Genomic DNA, 21,125 nt, shown 5'->3' on the forward strand with positions numbered 1-21,125 from the left:
ACGAAGCTTTACATCTAAATAATGCTCCTTGTTCACTGCAGCTGAGGACAAAGACTTTAGATACTTCACGTGTTCATCCTCAGCTGATAGAAGGGAGATGATGTTTCACTCTCATGGTGTCAATAATCAAACAGCATGTTGTAATCAGTCATCACTGTCTGGACCAGCAGCATCTGGCTCTATCTCTGTACCATTTATATATATATATATATATATATATATATATATATACACACACACAGTATTATTATTATTATATTGAATGTAACCTTTGAATGATTTGAGGTGTTCAATAAAAACAGGCCTTCTGTGCTGAACTGTGGATCGTTGTCTCAGACTGTGTTCTTGTTTCAGGCTGACAGAATGATGTTATTATAACCTCACATTTAAAAAGATCATCATGTGAGAGTCGCTTTAATGCAGAAGGCTTACTTTCATTTCAAAGGGGGGGGGGGGGGGGGGTGAGAGATCTTTGTCCACCCAGACCCTGATTCTGGTTCAACAGCTGGGTCTGGGATCAGGGAAACGTCATCGGAACCGGACTGAACCGGACTGAACCGGACTGATGTGGTTCAGGACTGATGTGGCCTTGTTGTGTTGTAGTACACAGTCAGTCTTCAGGTTTCAGTCTGAGGAGACAAACAAGGTCATCTGCTGTGCAAATAAGGTGAAAAAGCTGTTTCCATGCCAGAGTATCTATCAGAGTATTCCAGCTTCTTAAAAGTGGGATAAGGGCTTATCTGGGTTTCTACAACCGAGCAGAGCTTCAAGAAATAAACCACATATTCAAAAATCTTGATCATAACCAGGATACTACTATACATATACTATACTATACTATACTATACATACCGCAAGGCCCTAAGGGCGCTGCCACATGCCAACATTTACTTTCAATCAAACTCTAGTGTGTTGCAGATGTGCATCATCATACAACTTTTGAACCATCTTTTAACTGTAGCACAGATTTGATTACAAACCTTTCTTTACTATTAATCTTTTTACTATTGTTCTATATCATTTACTACCATCCCTTACTGTTTTACGTTTTACTGTACAGTTTAACAACCTTTACTTACCTTGAAGCTCTTCTCCATCCTTGACCTCACCTTGAAGCTCTTCTCAATCCTGAAGCTCTTCTCCATCCTTGCCGCAGGCAGGGGTCGAACCGCTGATCTTCTGCTCCGCGGCAGATACACAGGAGCAGAACACCCCTTCCCTCCCTCCTCCCACAGTTGGCGAGAGCCAATCGGATCGGTGACACAATTGGCGAGAGCCAATCAGACGATCCAAGCTTTTTGCCGTCCAATCAGATCGGTGACACAATTGGTCAGAGCCAATCGGGAGCCTCGTAGGGCGGGTCAAAGCCAAAGCGAACATCCTCCATGTTGGATTCTCGCCGTCAGCCTGACAGCGGCGCTACTACGTGAGTTAAATATGTTATTATTCATTAATTATGAGCGTATAACTCTATAAAAACACACATTCATGTCTGACGTTACAACGCGGAGCTAGCTGAGGTGTTTTTACGGCTTTTTACGGCCCGTTGACTGATACCTGAGTGATGTCAACAACCACCGTGATGCTATAGAGATTATAGTTTATAGTTTTAATAACGTCAAACTTTAATGTTACTCTATGAACTTATAACGTTACACTATGAATCACTGCTTCGTGTTAACCAGCTAACGTTCATGCTGTTTAACCTGTTTTATTCAGCTGCTGGCTGCTAACATCACTAACACTCTGCTGTAGCTCTAACTCACCTGTTTAATATCACCTGATATTATCTTATTATCTGATCCATCTGCTTCCATTAAACTGATCTCTCGTGATTATCATGTAGAGCCAAGAAACACGAGGCTACTTTCATTCATGTGTCTGGAGGTCTACAGTCCAGTAGAGCTGAATACAGCTGTTAACAGACAGCTGTATTCAGTTAATACAGTTAGCTGTGTATTAATACAGCTGTTAATACAGTTAGCTGTCTGTTAATACAGCTGTATTAATACAGCTGTTAATACAGCTGTTGACAGACAGCTAACCCACATCTGTTCATGCACCTACTGTATTCTATATTTCATGTATATAAAGATGTCAGAACATGTGATGATGAACATGTTGTGATGCTTTAGTTTGGTATTGATGACATACAGATGTGAGAGGAGGAAACCACTGTAATGTAGCTGTATGTGTCCTCTGGTTCAGGACTTCACCTGCTGAGGACACAGATATCAGCAGAACTAGGAGGAAGAGGAGCATTTCTTAAATCCTCTGTTCTCTGATTCTGCTGTGTGACAGGGGCTACTAGTGACAATAATGATGACAGTGTAGATATTAGAATCCTTTATTGTGATGTGGTAGGGTTAAGGTTACATGTTTCACAGCGCTTAAGGTTACATGTTTCACAACTTCTTCTCTTCCTTTCTTGTGTTTCTTTTCAGGAGGAGGTGCAGGGTCCTGATGTCCAGCCAGGTTATCAGTGCGTCCCCGAGCTGATCCAGTCCCTGCTGGACTGAAGACGGAGCGTTACATCTGTCTGGTCTGTGGACACAGCCGGGACAGAGGACATCACTTCAGGATGCTCTGTGGAGGACTGGCTGGCTGAGAAGAGGAGGCAGGATCCAAACAGAGTTACCTCCTCCTGTTGTTGTGTGTTTCAGTCTCTCTGATGTCTCTTTATTATTAATGTCCTTCTCTATAGAAACACAGACAGAGACATACAGTACAGACAGACAGACAGAGAGACAGACAGCTACTTTATTTGACCTCTCAGGTGGTGTTTCAGCCGACTATAGAACAAACCATCTGTAGTTGTATTGTTTTCTACTGTTGTTGTTTCCAGAGTGAACAGATGTAGAGGAGGAAACACACACAGCTGTGTAGATGTGTGTAGATGAAGCTTTACATCTAAATAATGCTCCTTGTTCACTGCAGCTGAGGACAAAGACTTTAGATACTTCACGTGTTCATCCTCAGCTGATAGAAGGGAGATGATGTTTCACTCTCATGGTGTCAATAATCAAACAGCATGTTGTAATCAGTCATCACTGTCTGGACCAGCAGCATCTGGCTCTATCTCTGTACCATTTATATATATATATATATATATATATATGTATATATATATATACATATATATATATATGTATATATATATATACATATATATATATATGTATATATATATATACATATATATATATATATATATATATATATATATATATATATATATATATATATATATATATATATATATATATATACACACACACAGTATTATTATTATTATATTGAATGTAACCTTTGAATGATTTGAGGTGTTCAATAAAAACAGGCCTTCTGTGCTGAACTGTGGATCGTTGTCTCAGACTGTGTTCTTGTTTCAGGCTGACAGAATGATGTTATTATAACCTCACATTTAAAAAGATCATCATGTGAGAGTCTGTTTAATGCAGAAGGCTTACTTTCATTTCAAAGGGGGGGGGGGGGGGGGGGGTGGGGGGGAGATGAGAGATCTTTGTCCACCCAGACCCTGATTCTGGTTCAACAGCTGGGTCTGGGATCAGGGAAACGTCATCGGAACCGGACTGAACCGGACTGATGTGGTTCAGGACTGATGTGGTCTTGCTGTGTTGTAGTACAGTCTTCAGGTTTCAGTCTGAGGAGACAAACAAGGTCATCTGCTGTGCAAATAAGGTGAAAAAGCTGTTTCCATGCCAGAGTATCTATCAGAGCATTCCAGCTTCTTAAAAGTGGGATAAGGGCTTATCTGGGTTTCTACAACCGAGCAGAGCTTCAAGAAATAAACCACATATTCAAAAATCTTGATCATAACCAGGATACTACTATACATATACTATACATATACTATACTATACATACCGCAAGGCCCTAAGGGCGCTGGCACATGCCAACATTTAGTTTTGTTTTTTTTAAACAGAGTTTATTTATACATTTTGCTAATACAACTCTTACAATCCATTGCACAAACATGTTTGGACTGGTATATAACCCCCCCACCCCCCACCCCCCACCCATGACAATACCCGGAGGGCACTCAGAAAAAAAAAAAATATATATATATATATATATATATGTATATAAAGTGTACAAGAATGAATATAAATACATAGATAAATAAATAAAAATAAATAAATAATAATAATAATAATAAATAAACATAAATCATGATAAATTGATAGAGGTCTAGGGTGTTACACCCTGTCATTTAGGGCACTTTTCCTTTGAAATGTTCCTGGTCAAATATCCATATACATATACATACACATACATATACATACACATACATATATGTACATACATATACGTACATACATATACACATACATACACACACATACATCAAACTTTAATCAGCCACAAAGTTATCTGAGTCTAAAGAGTCAACGTGACTAAGAAAAGGTTGCCAGATCAATGAAAACTTCTCGGCTGACCCTTTAATAGTATACCTAATTTTCTCCAACTTAATAAAATATAACATGTCTCTGAGCCATTGTGCAAATGTTGGAGGGTTGCAATCCTTCCATCTAATCAAAATTTGTCGTCTGGCCACCAGCGTAGCAAAAGATAGGTTTAGTTTATTGTTGTTTAACGTAAAATTTTGTGGTACCACCCCAAACAAAGCAAGACAAGCTGATGGTTCTAAGAATCTGTCGGTAGTTTTGGAAAGCATATTGAAAATTAATTGCCAAAAATTAGATAGTTTAGGACAATCCCAAAACATGTGAATTAGAGTGGCCTGGTTCTGCTTGCAGCGGTCACACATGGTGTCTATATCGGATTTGAATTGGGATAGTTTAACTTTGGTCCAGTGCAGTCGATGAAAATTTTTAAACTGCATGACAGTATGTCTCATACATATGGAAGATGAGTATATTCCCCTCATCATTTTTGACCAGATAGTATCTGAAATAACAACACCAAGGTCCCCCTCCCACTGATTTTTAAGGGAGTTTTTTTTAGGGGACTTGTCATATTTTCTCTCATTAATAAGGAATATATGTCACCTATCTTTCCCTTTCTGGATGATGTGATGTCTAGTCTAGGAGCGTGTTTAGCGGCTGTGTAGGGAATTGAATGATATTTGAAGACATGAAGCTGCGAGTTTGTAGGTATCTGAAAAAGTGTAACCTGGGAATATTGAATTTCTGAACAATCTGCTCAAAAGAGGCAAATGAGCCATTTATGAACATGTCTTTAAATGAACAAATCCCATTTCTCTGCCAACCACTGAATAAGGCATCCGTCAAAGGCGGCAGGAATGCATGGTTATTTACAATGGGAGCCAGTATTGAAAATTTACAGATCTCGAAGGATTGTCTGAATTGTTTCCAAATTTTTAAAGAATGAATAACAACTGGGTTACAAGTATATTTAGTAATAGGCTCTGAGTATGGCAGGCTAGAGCATAATAAGGCAAGTAATGAGGTGTTCTTACAAGAGTCTCTCTCTAGTATTAGCCATTCAGGCACAGCTGTTACTTCAGTTCCTTCCATCCAATAGGAAATAAATTTGATATTTGCTGCCCAATAGTAGAACTGAAAGTTTGGCAGACTAAGCCCTCCCTGCTGCCGAGGTCTCTGTAGTATAGCTTTGCGTATACGTGGATTCTTCTTACTCCAAATGAAAGAAGAAAGCTTTCTGTCCAGGGAAATGAAAAATGTTTTAGTTAAGAAGACTGGTATAGACTGAAACATATAAAGAAGTTTAGGCAATAAGTTCATCTTTATAGCGTTAATTCTACCTGCCAGAGATAAGGGTAGCAGATCCCAACGATTAATATCCTCCTTGAGAGAGGACAGAAAAGGAGGGAAATTTGCTGAGAAGAGGTCTTTAAAATTGGATGTGACCCACACACCAAGATATTTAATTTTGTCCATGCACACTTTAAACGGCACAGTACGAATAAACAGGGAGTCTCTTGCTGCCAAATTTATGGGCATCAATTCACTTTTTTGTGTATTTACTTTATAGCCAGAAACTTTGCCAAATTCAATTAAGAGATTAAGAGCTGCAGGAAGAGAGGAGGGTGGGTCAGACAGGTAGAGTAGCATATCGTCTGCGTATAGCGAGACGTTATGTTCCAACCCTGCCCTTGTAATACCTTTAATATCCTTATTATTACGCAAAGCTATAGCCAACGGCTCAATCGTAATCACAAAAAGAAGGGGGGACAGAGGACACCCCTGTCTCGTCCCTCGTGTTAGTTGAAAAGGAGGTGAAATCCGAATCTCTCAAGAGTACAAAATAAATAGTCCCACTCCACCCGATCAAAAGCCTTTTCGGCATCTAGAGATATCACCACTTCCGGTTCGTCGGGTGGAGAGGGACCATAAATTATATCGTATAAGCGCCTGATGTTGAAAGAGGACAGTCGATTTTTTACAAAGCCCGTCTGGTCAGGAGAGATTATGGTTGGGAGGACTGTTTCAAGACGGCGAGCAATCATTTTTGCCAGGATTTTGCTGTCCACATTGATCAAGGAAATAGGACGGTAGGAACCACATTCCTGTTGATTTTTGCCTTTTTTCAGAATAAGTGATATGGTAGCTTGTCGTAATGTTTCAGGCAGTGAGCCAGCTGACAGGGTGTCGTTATATACAGAGTTTAAAATTGGAGCCAATTGATTTGAAAATTTCTTAAAGAATTCCGATGGATACCCGTCTGGGCCAGGGGATTTTCCACATTGCATACTCCTGATGGCCATCTCAATTTCTCCAATTGAAAACGGAGACTCTAGCTCGGCAGCTGTCACAGGGTCTATATGAGGGATCTCAACACTTTGAAGAAATGATTTAATCAAGTAATCATCTTTCAACGATTCAGATGTATACAAGTTATGATAAAACCTTAAAAAGCGTGAGTTAATGTCAGAGTGATCTATACAGACCATTCCAGACTCATCCCGGATCTCAGGGATTGCCTGCCTTGCTGCTTTTTGGCGAAGTTGGTGTGCAAGGATCCTCCCTGTTTTTTCACCATGCTCGTAGTATGTATGATGAGATCTAATCAGGAGGTTCTCAGCTTTTTGTGTGGTTAATAAATCAAATTCTTTTTGGAGGAGTAAACGTTCTTTAATGCCATCGGCTGATGGGGATGTTGCCAATTGTGAGTCAAGATTACCAATCTGAGTCATCAATTCATTAGCACGGAAATTTCTGGTTTTCCGTAGATGTGCGTTATAAGAAATAATTTGGCCCCTCAAATATGCCTTAAGTGCTTCCCATACTGTTGATGATGACATCATTGGTGTTTGATTAATTTCTAGAAAAAAATCAATCTGTGATGAGATAAAATCTGAAAATGTTTTATCTGAAAGTAAAAGTGGGTTGAGTCGCCATGGTCTGTAAGCGTTTTTTGAGGTTGGTAGATTAAGCTTCAGTTTAAGGGGAGCATGATCAGAGATTACAATCGTATGGTAGTCACATTCCTGCACCAAAGGGAGAAGATTCTTATCCATTATGATATGATCAATGCGTGAAAATGTTTTATGAACAGCTGAAAAGAAGGAATACTTGCGAACAGTAGGATTGAGAGCACGCCAAACATCAACCATCCCATAAGTATCAAGAAACAGCTGAATTGAAAGGGCAGCTTTAGAAGTTGGTGTAGTTTTGGCAGCGCTACGGTCTAGACTAGGGGATATCACGCAGTTCATGTCTCCACCTATCAACAAATGATGTTCGTTTAAATCAGGTAATCGGGAGAAGAAATTAGTGAAGAAAGCAGCGTCGTCCCAATTAGGGGCATAGACACTAGCTAAGATAACTGGGATGTTATATAATTTGCCTGTAACAATCACATATCGGCCCATTGGGTCTGCACAAATCTGAGAAGAAATAAAAGGCACATACTTACTAATAAGGACTGCTGCTCCTCTTGACTTACACTGAGATTTTGAATGATAAACTTCACCAACCCATCTAGTATGCAAACGTGAGTGGTCAGATATATTCAGATGAGTTTCCTGAAGGAAGGCAATATCCACCTTTAACTGATGCAAATGTGTCAGGACTCTCTTGCGTTTCACATGATGGTTCATCCCCTTAACATTCCAGCTCACAAAAGAAATTGGGCATGTAGCCATCATTCCTAAAGTCATATTGTGTACCATGGCCAGAGATAATGAGTATATCTAGTGACAAATAATAATTTGCATGTTATGCCCCTATCGTTGCTCAAATAAAAAAAATAAAAAATAATATAACATATGATGTAAGCCAAATGAAAAAATAAACCCAAGTACAGAAAACCCTTTAAGTCCCTCATTTCCCTTCCCTTCTCACCCATCCTAGCTGGGTTGAACCTTCTTCCCAAAGTAACAATATCCACACTATGTGCTTGTATTGGGGAAACTACTAAACTAGAAGCTAAACTCAACAAAACATGAAAACTTCTGGGCGTAGATATCAATATAAAATAAAATAACCCTCAGTAAGGTTTCAACTAACTCACTTTAACCTTCCATTTATTTATATATGAACTCACATCAAGAGGCTACATACTGCAAATGTATAAAGATAACATACCAATTGTAGCAAGCAAATAATTTAGGCCTGCATACGGACCTTGACATTAACCTGATATTGGCTTAACACTATACCCAGAGTAAATAGGCAAACAGGCTGGTATAGATTATATCAAGTTAAATTCAAATCAACCTCCTAATGCTTTAAATAATTTCCCAACTAACTTATTTTAATTCACCATGGTTTAAACAAAGAAAGAAAAAAAAAAGAAAAGAAAAAATACCTCACATCAGGAAGTTAGACATATCTGCAATTGCTATCTAAATATTACACACTACTGTATAATATAACAAATGAAAATCAACAGTGTACATTAACAGGCTTATAGGCTACTGACATTAGCTTGACATCATCACGTCACTTACCCAGACAGGCTGGTTTGAGATTATGTCAAATCAGTTTGGACAGCCTACAGTAAGAAATAATATCCTCCTTCCATGAGAGCCAGTCATTAACGAGGATCAGCCGCTTGTTTTGTAATGTTTTTCGTGATGTATTTCTGGGCTTCATCGGGCGACGTAAACATTTTCTCCACTCCGTTGTAGGTAATACGAAGTCGCGCTGGGTGAAGTATGCCAAAGCGAAGTCCCTCGACCCCCCGCAACATTTAGTTTTAATCAAACTCTGGTGCGTTGCAGATGTGCATCATCATACAACTCTTGAACCATCTTTTAACTGTTCACCGGAGCACTATTAATCTTTTTACTATTGTTCTATATCATTTACTACCATCCCTCACTGTTTTACTGTTTACTGTAGTTTAACAACCTTTACTTACCTTGAAGCTCTTCTCCATCCTTGATCTTACCCTGAAGTTCTTCTCCATCCTTGCCCTTACCCTGAAGTTCTTCTCCATCCTTGCCCTTACCCTGAAGTCCTTCTCCATCCTTGCCCTTACCCTGAAGTTATTCTCCATCCTTGCCCTTACCCTGCTTGTCCGACAGCCTGGGTGAAATGTTGATTCATAGGTATGTGATATTACCAGTTGGCAGAAAGGTGAGTGGTGTTGGAACTGCCACATCCCAAATATTAGGGCTGAGTGGGAGAATGCTGGATTCAGACCAGTTGATAGTGTAATCAGATATTTTAGAAAAAGTATTTATGAGGCGGATGGTTTCGGGTAATGAAGATGAAGGATTTTGTAAGTAAAGTAGAATGTCGTCTGCATAAAGGCTGACCTTGTGATGCATATTGTTTGTTTGGATTCCTGTGATGTTTACTTTTTGATGGATGGCTGCTGCAAGTGGTTCGATGAATATGAGTTTGAGTGGGTTATAGAATTCTGTTATTGTAAATGGTTTGTCAAGTGTATTTGCTGTCAAGTGTATTTGACTTAGTATTTCTAAATAATGACTTTGTATTTCAAATTAATGACTTAGTAGTTCAAATTAATGACTTAGTAGTTCAAATTAATGACTTTGAATTTCAAAATAATGACTTTGTATTTCAAAATATTGACTTTGTATTTCAAAATAATGACTTTGTATTTCAAAATAATGACTTTGTATTTCAAAATAATGACTTAATACCTCAAAATAATGAGTTAGTATTTCAAAATAATGACTTTGTATTTCAAAATAATGAGTTAGTATTTCAAAATAATGACTTAGTATTTCAAAATAATGACTTAATACCTCAAAATAATGAGTTAGTATTTCAAAATAATGACTTAGTATCTCAAAATAATGAGTTAGTATTTCAAAATAATGACTTAGTATTTCAAAATAATGACTTAGTATTTCAAAATAATGACTTAATACCTCAAAATAATGAGTTAGTATTTCAAAATAATGACTTAGTATTTTCAAATGACTTAGTAGCTCAATAAGTACCACAAATCATAAAAAAAATCATAAAATCAATAAACATCACAGACAGTCATAAAACATCAGAAAATAATCAGAAAAGTCATAGAAAATAAATAGAAAAGTCAGAAAATAATCAGAAACAATTCTAAAAATTTCCAAAAAATCATTAAAACATCAGAAAACATCCCATAATGATCAGAAAAGTCATAATAGAAGGAACGCTTCACGAATTTGCGTGTCATCCTTGCGCAGGGGCCATGCTAATCTTCTCTGTATCGTTCCAATTTTAGAATATGCATTACCGAAGTAAATGCAATAGGAGTAAGATCCTGAGATGTTTTTATAGGCACTAGTCCTTTACGGGACCAGACTGAGGGTCTGGAGGACAGACGAGACTCTACTGGCTTCTAGTAAATACATGTGAACAGTAGAGACAGGTCTGGGGGCTGTGCTGGTGGTTAGGTACCTTAACTAAACCATAATGGCTCTCCAGCTCTGGTCTGGATTAGTCTGAGGTGGTACGAGTTCAGGCTGAGCCTGTGAGTGTTCCAGAGGCATGCTGGGAGATTTAGACAGGCTGGGGTGACGTCAGCCGTTGAGGATTGGATGCCTGAAGGCGCGAGAACAAAAGGCTGACTCGACGCCCCTCCTCCAGGAGGACTCTGACCCCCCTCCAGACCCTCAGGGGTTAGCGGGGGCTGGTAGAGCCACACTGTGAGAGACGGGCGGGGGGGGTAGAGAGAAAGCAGGAACCGGTCTGATCCGGTCTGGATTACATCATCCTGCCGCCTTCGAGCCGGAAGAGACGAGGAGGACGCTCGCAGCAGAGAAAGCTCCTGGACGTCTGGAACCTGCTTCACAATAAGAAAACAGACCCAGGAGACTGATTTGGACCTGAACCAGGACCTGGACACACTCTGACCCTGCTGCTATGTGGATTAAAACAGCCTGCATGTCCTGCTCTTTGTCCTGCTGCTGAATGCCTCTGAAGTGGCTCCTATCTGGACTCAGTCTACAGCGGTTCTGGTCTAGTCGTGCTGTGTTTGCTGCTTGTGAACATTAAACGTGTTGATGTGAGAGTCTGACGGATCCAATCACACTTTAATCTCTTTATTTCACCAGTTAAACTGCTGCTTAGAAGCAGGAAGAGAACCCTTCTGTCTGCCTCTGGCTTCTATTCAAACATACCAGCTGCAGTTCACCGACCCGCCACCGGGTGTCGCTGTCGGACCGCTCTACATGGGGCGTTCAAGGGCGCCGCGGAAGCGTCGGACTCCAAAGAACTGAAAGAGAAGAGAGAAAGAACCCAATTAGCAGTCACAGAACACCAAGAACATAGTAAAATAGTACATTAACTTGACTTATTGTCCACATAATGAGCTCCATGAGCGTTTCTGTGATAACAGGCCCCACTGACTCACGTTAGTCTCAGCAGAAACAGCCCGTTCTCACGTTGACACAAACACATCCACCAGACTCACTGATACATTCTTTCACTTTAGTGAAAAACGTTCACAACTCCACAAATATGACTCGGAACATCAATCCGGTTTGTTTATTAAAGCCCATTGATAAATTCGGCATACATAACGGTTCACTATTTCAGCTTCATTTAGACTTTTAAACCAGTTCTTAAGTGTTCCCACGAGCAGCTAGCGAAGCAGCAGAGGACTTGTGAGAGTTAAAACTGCATTAAACTCTGCTGAACTTACATGCTTTATGTGCCGAACTGAGCAGAACACCGTCAAGTTTCGTCAAATATATTTATATTTGTGAAGAAGAAAAAGTGTGTTATGTCTCGTGAATCACATATGCTCACATTTTAAACGGAGTCTGGCTCAGGAGGAGTGATTCTCTGATTCTACTGCGACCACCTGCTCTCGCTGTTCTGATCATTAATTAAACTAACCGAGCAGGAGAAACTCTACCGCTCTTAAATTCATTCTTATTGACATCATTTACAAGCAGAATTCATCAAATCATGCTAAAGAGTCGTATGAACTCTGTTAAAGTTTTACAGGGAGAGGTTGTCGTGTGCATATAACCAATAATACCTTAATTTAGCTCATCTGTTGTCGGAGTCTGGCTCCAGAAGCTGCTCTCCTCTGAGGCGCCACTCATCCCCTGTCAATTACCTGCAGAGGGGGCGGGGCTTCTTCTTCTTCTTCTTCTTCTTCTTCTTCTTCTCTTCCTAATGTGTGTAGCGTCGCTGTGCTGTGACAACCTGCTGTCAGCTCTGTGATGGTGATGCATCTTCATCTTCATCTTCATCTTCATCTTCATCTTCATCTTCATCTTCATCTTCCAGTTTATTTAACTTCAGGAGGAGGAAGAGGAGGATCTACTCTTCATCCTTCAGGTCATCACAAACATCAACACATCTGGACACAGCTGGTTTCAGGAGATGAAACTCTGTAGTCACTGTTCCCTTTGATTATTATTATTTTTATTATTATAATTAACATTATTATTATTATTATTAATGCTATTATTATCATTATTATTATTAATTATATTATTATTGTTAATACTATTGTTATTATTATTATTATTATTATTGTTAATGCTATTGTTATTATTATTATTAATATTATTATTATTATTATCATTATTATTAATACTATTATTAGTAGTAGTAGTAGTATTAGTATCTAGATTACTTTTAATATCTGAGATAATATTTTCAGATTGTTGTCTTTGACCCAGTGAAGTGCTGAAGAAGATAATACAGAAATACATCATATTTAATAATATAAAGGACAACAAGAAATACATTCATAAACATTTATTAACATTTATTATTAGAAATAGTTTTTCTAAATCAATAAGAAATGCATTAAAACTTAATTATAAAGTAAATAAATACATTTTAAAAGTGATGTCTCGTAAACGGGAGATTTTGGGTTCAAATCCCAACAGTGCCTCACACAGGACAGCAGTCTGTGGACTTTAACAGTAGAAAAAAGATTCAGGACATGATGTGACATATTTCTGGAAAACATTGTCTCATTTGGAAACAATGGAAGAGAGAACGGAACACCAACAAGAGGAGGTGCGGTAGTACTGTAGTCTGGTAGTTATAGTTTATGCTATATAATATAGTTTAATTTATATTAAGATGTATTTACAAAAATGTACTGTGATTTCACATTGTAACACCCATGATGACCTCATGTTCTTTGTTCTCAAATAAAAAAAGAGTTTAAAAAAAAAAGAAAGAAAGTAAGCAGTAAAGCTGGGGACACACCAAGCCAACATCAGGGACGCTGACCAGCAAGTCCGCTGCAACAGCTAGCGACAGCAGCAGGTCTTGAACCGGCTGACCCAGGAGTTGTACAGGCAAACGCTGGTTGAAGACTACACAGAGGCCAGGGGGTACACTGGTAAGGGTTAACTCTCTGAAACTCTCCCTCATACAAACACACAGAGAGATTTGGTTAAATTCACGTTTATGTATTGATTACCTATCAGCTCAATCCAACCACCAGCCGGATCAGGACCTGGGGGGAGATCCTGATGTACCTGACGGCATCGAGCTGGAGGAGGAGGAGGAGGAGGAGGAGGAGAAGGAGGAAGAGGAGCTGCTCTACACCAATGCAACTCTCCACTCCTCTGAGACAGTGGTCCAGCCTCCTCCAGCTGCCTCCCAAAGCGCCCCGGTCCAGCAGGACCCAGTCCAGGAGGACCCAGGACAGCAGGAGCCAGCCACTCCAGACCGCGGTGATGTGAGTACTTTAGAGACTGGTCTGACCTGCTGTTATTCTTAATAACTGTAGTCTTGTGAAGCACGTTGTGACTAACTTCCCTTCCTTCACTGATGTTGATCCTCCTGTTCTCTCCCTGTTTTCTCCAGAGCTGCTCCAGGCCTGGAGGTACAACAGCTGAGGGTTACGAAGATGTGGTGAGGCTGGCTGACAGCCTGGTGGAGCTGCGCCACTACATGTTCGCAACCCACGCCAAGGCTCAGGAGATCGTGGCCTTGTGGCAGAAGCTGCCTGCCCAGGACAAGCAGGCTCTTGACTTCCCCGCTCGGCACAGGGACAAGCAACCGACGGGGAAATACAAGGTGTCCTACAGAAGGACCACGACCTGCGTCGGTTTTGACAGCCTTAGACGGTGAGCCAAAAACCAAACTGAATATATAAACTATATCTCAGTGTTCACTAGGAGCTGGCTGTGGAGACGTGTTACTGATAAGCTGATTGGTGTCCGTCACGTGTGCGTACGGATACGACATCGGCCTCGGCCAGTGGCCCAGCACCAGCAGGGTAGTGGAGGCCATTTGTGTCCGGCTGTGCTGGGAGCACCTGGAGGGCCGGGTTGGGGGCAGGAGGAGCAACCGCTGGACGCTCGTCCTGAGCGATTACACCATAAAAAGAGAAATGTCATCACAAACGAGGACATTATGACTCCCACCCGGCTCCAGCTTTTCAAGATTAACCAGAGGACACTGACTCAGTGGTGAGTTCTCCCCACTATCATGTCCTCCTGAGGTTACAGCCTGTCTGCTACAGGTGGGACATCACTTCCTCTCTCTCTCTCTCTCTCTCTCTCTCTCTCTCTCTCTCTCTCTCTCTCTCTCTCTCACACACACACAGGTACAATCAGAGGGGGAAGGCGATTGAGCTGAGGATGCTAGAGCAGTACATCCCGGCATCCATCGTGTCCATGGATGCCTCCAGCCTGCTGCCCCATGCCAGGCCGCTGCTGGGGACTCCACAGAAGCGTTACGACCCCCTGGCCTACGAGGACCCTGAGAACACCACAGGTCAGGGGGTCGTCGGGCAGAGAGAGGTGCATCCTCCCTCTCCTCCCTCCACCACCACCAGCAGCAGTAGCCACCACCAGCCGCCACCACCACCAGCAGCAGCCACCTCCGCCGCCTCCTCTCTGCCTCCACCAAACCCCCCCCCTCATCTTCGCTCCACCGGTGTATTTTATCCGGCCGCTGCCCCCCCAACCCCAACCTCTTCCTCCTCTCCCAACCCAACCACCCAGACCTCCCGACAGACCTACATACATTCTTCCCACCCCTCAGCCCACCACCTGGTCCCAGCCAGCACCACATCCTCTCCCTGTCCCCGTCTCCACGGCCTGGAGACGAGGAAAGAGGGAGATGGAGAGGAGAGAGGAGGAGAGGAGAACAGGACTTAATCCTCCTCCCAAAAAGAGGGCCACATTTGTGGTTAAGTGCAGCCTCTGTGGGAAACGCTGGACCGCCGAGTTTGGCCACCGCTGCAAGCCAGACAAGACATTATGATGTTGATTTGTAAAAAGTCTGAATTCATGCTGTGTCAGGTCTGTTCGCAACACAACAAGCAAACAGCTGTTAAAATGCTTGTTTTCTGAATAGAGTTCTGATGAATCAGTGCCATGCTATGCAGCTGCTCATAAACTTTGACATAAACTTTAGTGAAGTATTTATATATTGTTACACACCACTTATATGATGAATGCACATGCTTTAATAAAACACTTAAATACGTTTAACCTCACAGACTGTATGTCATGCTAATGTGGCACACCTGAGACAGTGTGGCCACATTTCAGTGATAATATGGTGTGTGATGATTTGACTTATTATTTTGGATCATTATTTGCATTTATGTTAGGACCTTTATTTATTTTCTTACATTAATGGAGTAATGATACGGTTTTAAAAATGAAGTAGTGAGGCGGAACGTTTGTGTTCACTTCAGTTGCTCCGGGGAACTTCTTTCCTCAGAAGCAATCTGGCGGGAAAACGAGATGCACCGTGTCCTCATTGCTACTCTTCTACCTGCTTAATACAGGTAACATTTCTGCTACGGTGACACTCATCCCTGGGACCCGTAACACTAACACCTTTTCACCTTGTATAAATGCATAATATACTGACCCTTGTGTGAAGGATTGACAGAAGAGGACTTGAAAGAGCGTGCTACATGGATGAGTGAAGCGATTCACTGTCCCATGTGGAGAAACGCTCAAAGCGTTCCGGACCAAGTTTTCTGTCTTTCACGCTGGTTGAAGATGTGGTGACTTGGAGCTGAAGGCAAACCTCAGTATCTATCTCTGGACTTACCAGCTTCTCTTTGAGGTGAATGTGGTTTTCGCAAGGTGTAAAGACGGAAGGCCTGCCATACTCTAACACACTGTTTTTTAAACATTGCACCCTAGGCATATGAGAGCTGCCCAAACACACTTCGCCTACCAGAACCCACCCCAGGTCCAGCTTGAGGGCAAAGGGAGCATTGTGACGCCCATTCACTCGCTTCCTCACCTTGTGGACTCTCAAGATGTCACGACTTAGCAGCAGGAGGATTTGAGCTTTCTCGTCTAGTTCTGGGATCTTCAAGGCGATAGACTTCAGGTGTGGATGGTGACGGGCTGCCTGGTGTTTAGGTATCTCAGATCTGTTATCTGGTATTTCGTCACATTCTATCAGTGTCGGAAGTGACAGACTGACTCCACCATGTACAGGCTCTATCTGATAACCGTCAGCCCTTCTTCCAGCTGTGTCTGTTATACCAGTACAGGTCTTCAGTGAGTAAGGAGATGCATTGCTGTTGACGTGGAAGTGCTCAAAGAATTCTGACTTCGCTAGCGATCTGTTGCTCTGATCGTCGATCATCGCGTACATCTTCACTGCATTCTCCCGCTTACCTTTCGGATAGACTCAGACCAAACAAATCTTTGAACAGGACTTGGCTGTAAGACCTTTGCCGCAGACCTCTGTGCATGCATTGTTCACAGATATTAATGAAGATGAGGCTTCTTTCTCCCCGCCATGACCTGTAGAGGGGCTGAACGCCTGATAGTCTGAAGGGGGTGGCCCTGGATGGAGAGCGGTGCTGTGGTTTTCACTGTTGCACTCTGTATACTTAACCACGGCTCTGCAATGGCGTGCAAAGTGAGAGGAAGATGCGCAACACCTGAAGCAGATGCCGTTCTCCTTCAAATAAGCTTTCCGCTCCTCCAGTGTCTTCAACCTGAAGCCCCGGAACTTCCTCAAGGGGTGAGGCTTATTATGGATAGGACAATGTTTACCAGGGTCATTCTCTTTGGAACATGGATCTATGTTGGAGGGTTTTTTGGGGAAAACATCCATTTTGTTGACAGCAATAGGCATTCTCTGACTGTTGTCCTTAGGTGTAAATCCGTCACCCTTTGTAGGATTACTGCTGAGGATGGCGAAGCTAGGGTCGTTCCTTGCTTTTGCCTCATGGCAGATGAAACTGGTGAAATACCAAAATGGAGGGAAACAGTCATGGTTTTCCTCTTTAAACTTCATGCTGTGAGAAATCCACCTCTCTTGTAGATAATGGGGCAACTTCTCCACTATTGGATTGATCCCTCTTGCGGTATCCAAATACGCCAGTCCTGGTAAGTATCCATCATCTTTGGCCGTTTGCAGCTCCATTAGAAGGTCTCCAAGTTCTCTAATCTTGGCGTAGTCTCTGTTAGAGATTTTAGTAAAGGCATCCAGCTTTTTAAAAAGTGCATTTTCAATCATCTCGCCATAACACTCGTTTAACCTCCTCCAAGCCATTCCTAGCGCTGCGCTGGGGTCAGACACATAGACTGACCGAATTCTCCTCACGTGCTCTGATGATTCCTTGTCCTACCATTTTGTGAGTAAATCCATTTCCTCATCAGCTGTGAGATCTAGGTCGTGAATGGCATTGTTTCTTTCTTTATTTCCTTCCTTTTTTAGTGTGTGTGTGTCCCCTCAAACTCTCTGTAGCCCAGCCCACTAGCAGCTCTGAGGAGGATTCTGTAGCGCAGCCAGCAGCCTCTTGCCCCATGTGTGGTGGTCATGCCGGTCACAGGGGATTTTACAGCTTCAGAGGACATCAGTTCTGCAAGGTGGCGGCAGCAGGACGGATGACTCTGAAGCAGTAGATGAAGACCTGCATCCCCAGGACCACCATCTGGAGGCTGGAGAAGAAGTGGAAGGCCATGCAGGAAGACCCTTTGCCGCCCCTGAAACAGAGGACCTGCCGCCAGTGTGGCCAACAAAGGGCGAAAGCCACTGGCCACAGTCTCTACAGAAAGACCAGGCAGACGTTGTGCGCGGCGTCAGACCTAAAGGGCAGGACTGTGGAGCAGTGGCTGACAGAGAAGAGTGTTTGTGTGTGTGTGTGTGTGTGTGTGTGTGTGTGTGTGTGTATATATAATATATTGGTTTTTTATTTTATATATTTATGTTGGATTTTGGTTTGCTGTGTTTGTGTGTGTTTTTTCTAAATAAAGTTGTTCATCTTTACAAAAACTGACTGGTTATTGGTTTACCTCCAGTATGTGATCATGGAACCACAAGTTCAATATATGATAGAACATGAATACGGAGGTAAAGGAGTTCAGTTTAGACAATGTGGACAATGTTTCCAGATGGAGTTGTGATGATGGTGATGATGATGATAATGATGATGATGAGGATGATGAGATAGAGTAGCAGAATTCCTGATGATTAGGAGGAGTAGGAGGAGGAGGAGGAGGATGATGACGGGTAGACACAATGTATAGCACACTTCACAATAGCACTCTTACAGAGCTTGTCTTTTTTTGGAAACACAAATACACCAATTTGAGGAACGAAATCACCAATTTGCATCCTGTCCACTATACTACCGAGGACTGCTTCATCCCTGTTTTTGGCACGTCAATGGACAGGTGGCGCTGTCCCAGTGTATACAGGGAATATACAGAGATATGGAATGAGCCCGTAGGTGTGAATGTGAGTGTGAATGGTTGTCTGTCTCTAGTGTCAGCCCTGTGATAGTCTGCCGATCTGTCCAGGGTGTACCCCGCCTTACTTTACCATTTATCCATTACCTTGACACATTTCTCCATTCTTGCCTCAGGTGGGAATCGAACCCATGACCTTCAGCTCCGCAGCAAATACACAGGAGCAGAATCCCCCTTCCCTCTCAAACAATAACTTCCAGAATATAGTACTACCGCACCTCCTCTTGTTGGTGTTCATTCCGTTCTCTCTTCCATTGTTTCCTTTCATTTCCACACAAATGGGACAACTTTTCTCCAGGACAATGTCACAATCATGTCTTGAATCTCTTCAAAAATGTCCTGTTGCAGTACACATAGGCCCTGTTCAGACCTGGTATTAACATGTGTCCTCAGTGATCGGATCACAAGTGGACAGCTTTAAGTATGTCTGTTCACACCTGACATTAGAATGCGTCTCCACATGCGTCTTCAGTGACCACTTGTGATCTGATCTCACTTCCCCGCTCTATATGCAAATAAACACGTAGTAACCACACGGCTAACACAGCAGCCGTTGTGACATAATATTACATAAATGTCAGTAGTAATATCCTACATATTTGTGAATTCTGGTACATTGTATTAACATCAAAATAAAAGGGTATTGTACCGGCGGTCTCCGGGGACCTCTGTGCCGCCGGAACCGCTGCTTTTGCGAGATAACAGTGGTGTACAGAGCTTCAGAGAGCCGGGGAGGACAGAACAGTCGGGCGGTCGGGTGTCAGCTCCGCGCAAAGCAGCGGAACAAAAACAGCGACACATCTCCGACAGTATGATAATAATGCACTTTCTGTTCCTAATCTGATAGTCTGTAGATATGTGGCCTATAAACAAGATATATTTTAATAAAATACAGTTGTACCGACAGGATACAATAGAGCACAGAGGCTGTTTCCATGCTGACAAGCGCCTGTGTCTGTTCATTCACCTGAGGAGCTCGGTGATCCCGCGGATCCCAGCTGGACATCAGTTGAGTAGGCAGTCCTTAATGTGGCCCAGGACACATTCGCGTACACATTGCTAAAAGAATGTGGTCATATGTGGACCAGACCACCTCTGAATGTGGTCTGAAAGATCCAATCTCAATGCGTCTTGAGTGTGTACTTAAAGCTGTCCACTTGTGATCGGATCACTGAGGATGCATGGTAATACCAGGTCTGAACATAATGTCCTGAATCTCTTTTCCATTGTTAAAGTCTACAGACTGCTGTCCTGTGTGAGGCACTGTTGGGATTTGAACCCAAATCTCCTGTTTACGAGACAGGCGCTTTAACCACCAAGCCACAACACCTCTGCTCTTGGTTGTCTTCTTGTCTCGTATCAAAGTTGCATATGGAGCAAGCCAACGAGTAAAGTCAAGAGGAAAAACACAGAGGGCTCTTCCCATTTTTCTTCTTGATCTCATCTGATCATTCCAATACACAGATATTTTCACAACGACATGGCCATCTGGAATAAAGCTATGTGGTCGGCAACTGCTTTATTTTATGTCCGTATCATAATAACGGCTTGTATATCCGCCGTCCTCGGTCTTCCGGTTTCCCTTTTTGAATGACAAGTACACACTATTGCGACCTGCTGGTAGGGAGAGTTATTTCATCTCAGGCAGGCACAGAACGTACGTGCTAACTGGCCGTCAGCTGCAGTCTTTGCGGAGTGTTCAAGTGCAACTTGTCGGCCAAAACAAAGGTGACGTGAGGCGACGCAACAGGCGGCCTTCGTTGCTGCTAGTTCTTTGATGTTGGCTTGGTGTGTCCCCAGCTTTACTGCTTACTTTCTTTCTTTTTTTTTTAAACTCTTTTTTTATTTGAGAACAAAGAACATGAGGTCATCATGGGTGTTACAATGTGAAATCACAGTACATTTTTGTAAATACATCTTAATATAAATTGTCACACTTCAATCAACGGTGTAAATACACAATCCATTTTTCCCAGTACTCAATACTTTTTTCCAATTCAAGCCTTAAAATAAATGTGAGTCTTTCCATACG

The 21,125-nt window shown here is 42.1% G+C and overlaps 1 protein-coding gene, 1 long non-coding RNA gene and 2 other non-coding genes across 5 annotated transcripts; 1 reads left to right on the forward strand and 3 right to left on the reverse strand.

Annotated features, from left to right (window-relative positions):
* Nucleotides 1-10,570: 10,570 nt before the first annotated feature.
* Nucleotides 10,571-10,677, reverse strand: LOC141777821 (U6 spliceosomal RNA). The gene has a single exon (XR_012595985.1). It is a non-coding gene; the product is annotated as a U6 spliceosomal RNA (small nuclear RNA).
* Nucleotides 10,572-11,705, reverse strand: LOC141777759 (uncharacterized). Its single transcript, XR_012595963.1, has 2 exons — nt 11,552-11,705; nt 10,572-11,217 (listed from the first exon to the last, which is right to left on the reverse strand). It is a non-coding gene; the product is annotated as an uncharacterized LOC141777759 (long non-coding RNA).
* Nucleotides 11,706-13,481: 1,776 nt separating this feature from the next.
* Nucleotides 13,482-18,573, forward strand: LOC141777756 (uncharacterized). Of its 2 annotated transcripts, XM_074652303.1 has the most exons (5): nt 13,482-13,746; nt 13,835-14,088; nt 14,217-14,429; nt 14,521-14,824; nt 14,962-18,573. In XM_074652303.1, exons 4-5 carry the CDS (start codon nt 14,769-14,771, stop codon nt 15,515-15,517), a joined length of 612 nt encoding a protein of 203 aa, XP_074508404.1. In that variant the 5' UTR covers nt 13,482-13,746; nt 13,835-14,088; nt 14,217-14,429; nt 14,521-14,768; the 3' UTR covers nt 15,518-18,573. The 2 variants fall into 2 exon arrangements, with proteins under 2 accessions (XP_074508404.1, XP_074508403.1); XM_074652302.1 differs by having other exon boundaries at nt 14,217-14,824.
* A 1,778-nt stretch (nt 18,574-20,351) lies between these two features.
* On the reverse strand, nt 20,352-20,423 carry trnat-cgu (transfer RNA threonine (anticodon CGU)). Its single transcript has one exon. It is a non-coding gene; the product is annotated as a tRNA-Thr (tRNA).
* Nucleotides 20,424-21,125: the final 702 nt, after the last annotated feature.

Source organism: Sebastes fasciatus, chromosome 11, assembly GCF_043250625.1.
Source record: "Sebastes fasciatus isolate fSebFas1 chromosome 11, fSebFas1.pri, whole genome shotgun sequence".
Classification (NCBI taxonomy): domain Eukaryota; kingdom Metazoa; phylum Chordata; class Actinopteri; order Perciformes; family Sebastidae; genus Sebastes; species Sebastes fasciatus.